General features: G+C 65.0%; 1 protein-coding gene across 1 annotated transcript in view; it reads right to left on the reverse strand.

Moving 5' to 3' along the window:
• Positions 1 to 324: 324 nt before the first annotated feature.
• The window catches only part of MNEG_14447 (FACT complex subunit SPT16, putative), a gene marked incomplete at both ends in the record, with an annotated part of 4,255 nt that continues 994 nt past the window's right edge, over positions 325 to 3,585 (reverse strand). Inside the window, 9 exons of the mRNA XM_014037081.1 lie at positions 325 to 417; positions 760 to 846; positions 1,055 to 1,148; positions 1,391 to 1,503; positions 1,746 to 1,883; positions 2,130 to 2,228; positions 2,450 to 2,516; positions 2,774 to 2,871; positions 3,170 to 3,274. Coding sequence (XP_013892535.1) covers positions 325 to 417; positions 760 to 846; positions 1,055 to 1,148; positions 1,391 to 1,503; positions 1,746 to 1,883; positions 2,130 to 2,228; positions 2,450 to 2,516; positions 2,774 to 2,871; positions 3,170 to 3,274 — 894 coding nt within the window. The remainder of the gene's footprint in view (positions 418 to 759; positions 847 to 1,054; positions 1,149 to 1,390; positions 1,504 to 1,745; positions 1,884 to 2,129; positions 2,229 to 2,449; positions 2,517 to 2,773; positions 2,872 to 3,169; positions 3,275 to 3,585) is intronic.

Genomic DNA, 3,585 nt, shown 5'->3' on the forward strand with positions numbered 1-3,585 from the left:
GGTGGGAGGTGAGGGTGGGCATGGGAGGGAGGGGGGGCCAGAGGGGGTATGGGCGTGGGCATGTTCTGGGCTTGAGCGTGGCGGGCCCGGGGGTTGAGGAGGCGGCGGTGAGCGCCACACACAAGCACTCTGCGGCCAGGTCTGTTGCCCACCAAGTGTGGAATGGACGAAGGAGGCACAAAGCCTTGAGGTGTTTGGGCTCAAGCCCTTGCATGGCCCGCCGGCGGCTCTGCCTTTCGCCAGCCGCAAGTTGCCTCCCTGGAGCCAGCCGGACGTCCCAGCGCCCCTGGTCATGTCACCCCCACCGCCCCCCCCCCCTCGGCCTCACTTGATCTTGACGTGCACCAGCCAGTCGCGTATCGTGTCCAGCTTCTTGGTGGGAATGGCGTCAATGCGCAGCACGTCCCGGCTGAAGTCCTGGAGGCAGGAGGGGAGGGAAGGGGAGGGGCAGCGGCGCGTGCTCAACTTTGGGTGCGGGCTACATCACCAAGTGCGCCGGGTGCACATGCCACGGGGGTGGTTCAGGCAAGGGCTGCGCGCCACGCGGCAGCCCGACACTTCATGGAGGGCGCGGCCCTCAGACGCTCCTGACAGACACGACGCCCCCAGACGACATGACTGAGAACCACTCAACCTACATTGCCCAGCAAAAACACAGGCGCACACAGACACACTCACAGGCACACATACAGGCACGCCACGCTTACACACCCTTGCCCCCACACCCTTGCACCCATGCAAAAGTACCGTGCCCCCCACCTTGAACACGATGGCCATGTCGAAGTTCTTGAGGTTGAACCCCACGCGCTCCAGGTTGACCACCTCAATGTCCTCCAGGGACACCACCTGGGGTGAAGGGAGGGGGGGTGAGGGGAGGAGTTTTTGGGGAGCGGGGCTTATGAGGGGTGGGTCGTGAGGTACGTATGTCTACAAACAGAAAAAAATGCGTGCACACACACACTCTTTCTCTCTCTCTCTCTCTCTCCCGCCTCTCTCTCTCGCGCACGCTCACGCACAACCGTACATACAGCCAGCAATCCCCCCAGCCCCCCACCGTGAAGGGCATCTCCGTGAGCTCCACCACGCAGTTGACAGTCGGCATAACCGTCACGGTGCTGCGGTGGGGGACACCCTCGAATGACAGCTCCCTTTGGGGGGGGGGGGGGATGGGGAGGGGCGGAGCATGGGCGGTCTGTGAGGTGTGGTCGTGGGTGGGGCAAAAAGTGAACAGCAGCGTCCGGGCGCAACAAGCAGGTGGCAGCGCTCAAAGCACGCAGGCGTGAGGGAGACGCGGGTCGCAACATGGGAGCTCGGCAGGGACTGGGATGGCGCGAGGCGCGCGGCTTTGGGCGCAGGGCGAGGGCCTCAGAAAGGGGGCCACAGCGCCCACCCTTGCTGCTGCTGCTGCTGGCGCGGCGGCGGCGGCGGTCGCGGCTGCTGTCCGCACCTGAACGGCACGTCAAACTCCAGGTTGAGGTCCGGCATGTCGCGCTCCCACATCTCCTGCTCAACGAGGTGTTGCACAGGGGGGACGCGCGGGGGTTGTTCATCAGAACAAGGTGCAAAACGGGAGCGGAGGGGCGCCCTGCCCACGAAGCGCTACTGTTCGGCTGCCCAGCGCGACCCGCTGCGTGCCCCCCATACACACACACACACACACAGCCTGCAGGGCTGCACAGCAAGAGAACACCTGCCCAACCACCGGCCCTCCTGGTCAACATGTCAAATCTAGATTTTCCTCTCACCTGCACGCGCCTCACGAACTGCTGGAAGTCGGCGTTGATCTTGTTGCGCCTCTCCCTCTCCCGCTGCTCCTCCTCCAGCTCGTCGGGGTCGTGCATCGCGCGCCGCGACCCGTCCAGCGTCTGGACCACGTCCATCACCTGTCCAAGGAAGCGGCAGAGTGGTGACGTCACCGGGCATCATCGTGATTTAGGGCCGCAGGGGCGGAGGGGTGTTGGGCTCTCGAGTTGGAAACCAACATGGCGTTGTGCATCAAACAAAGGTTGGTCAAGGACGGCGGATGCAGGTAATAGTGTGACTGTTGTTCGAGCTGGGGGGACCCGTTAGGTGCCCCCAACAAAGGCCTTCTCGCAAAGCTTTTCTCCGCCCCCCACCCCTGCCCCCACCTCCGCGTAGAACTGCACGTCCTTTGTCTTCTTGTTGCCCATCATGATGGGATCGATCAGGTGGAAGTGCAGGATCGTCACCATCTCGTTGTCCGCGGGCTGCAGGGAGTGGGAAGGTGGCCGGAAGGTGGCGGGAGGGTGGCGGAAAGGTGGCGGGAAAGTGCCAGGAAGGGAGAGAGGCAATCAAGTTGGAAGGGCCCAAGATAGCAGGACAACAAGCGCCGGGTGTGTGCGACGGGCAAGCATGCACTCGCCAACTCACAAGCTCCGCACGCAGTCCCCCCCATCATCTCCAGGGGCCGCCCCTCTTCCCTCGTTACCTGGAAGAACGCGTGCCGTATGTTGCGGTACATCACGTCAATGCCCTCCCCCTTGGGGTTCATGTACCTTGGGGGGTGTGGGGGTGTGTGTGGGAGGGGGTGACAAACAGGGAGGGAACAACCTGTGTGGTCAACGAACTACAGATGTCGGTGAGGGCGCCTCTTGGTCATTGGGGCGGGAGCAGGGCGTGCGCAAGAGAGGCGACCTGCAAAGGGGCCGCCCGCGGCGACAAATCGCGGCCGGGGCGCAGGCAACTGGGCGCCCCTGCGGCCCCAAGGGCGCCGCGCGCTGCGCCCCTTGCGCTGGTCCATAAGCTCCCCCACCTGAACCCGTTGGCGTGCGCCTCCAGCGCCCCCGGGATCTTGCGGCCGCGGCCGCCCAGGGTGGGGCGCACCCACAGGTCTGGCAGCCGGTACACGCGCTGTGCACACGAGAGGTGTGCGGAGGGCATGGAGGGATGGAGGCGGTGTGAGGGGCAGGCAGGGCCGCAGGGTTCCAGGGAAGCACGGGTTGAAGGGTGCTCGGCATCGGGTGGGCTGGCTGACGCCGCCCGCACACCTCGCGCGCCGCGAGAGCCATCTATATTAGCTCCTCTACGCCAGAGAGTCTCTGAGGCTCCTGCCGCCCGTGTCCAGCAACCCCGCCTCCCCCGCCCAAAGCACCAACACCCCTAGACCCCTCCCTCCCGCACCCCATGTCCTCAAAGGCCGTGGCCGCACCTTGCCGCGCACGAGCTTCTCCTGCACCACCAGCGTGGCCCTCTCCGCGCGCTCCTTGTCGCGCGACAGCACAGTGGACCGCAGCAGCTTGATCTCCTGAACCACCTGCAGGGGGTGACGTCACGTGACGTTACGAGGCATGCTTGATGATGTCAGCTGGTGGCAGCACCACTCGGGCTTTTTCTCTGGCAGGAACAAGATGGGGCGGCGCGGCACGCTTTGTTGGCGCCGCCGCCGGTGCGTCCCCCGGGGCAAATAGCGCAAGGGGTGGTTGGTGGTTGGTGGTAGGTGTGTGTGTGTGGGGTGGGGGGCCTGCCTTTGTTGCGTGCTTGATGTCTGACGTCCTGAAGGTGAGGTCCTTCAGGAACACCAGCTGGGGGTACTTCTGGGCCGGCTCGTACGCACCACTGGGGGGG

The sequence above is a fragment of the Monoraphidium neglectum genome, assembly GCF_000611645.1.
Source record: "Monoraphidium neglectum strain SAG 48.87 unplaced genomic scaffold scaffold04494, whole genome shotgun sequence".
Classification (NCBI taxonomy): Eukaryota; Viridiplantae; Chlorophyta; class Chlorophyceae; order Sphaeropleales; family Selenastraceae; genus Monoraphidium; species Monoraphidium neglectum.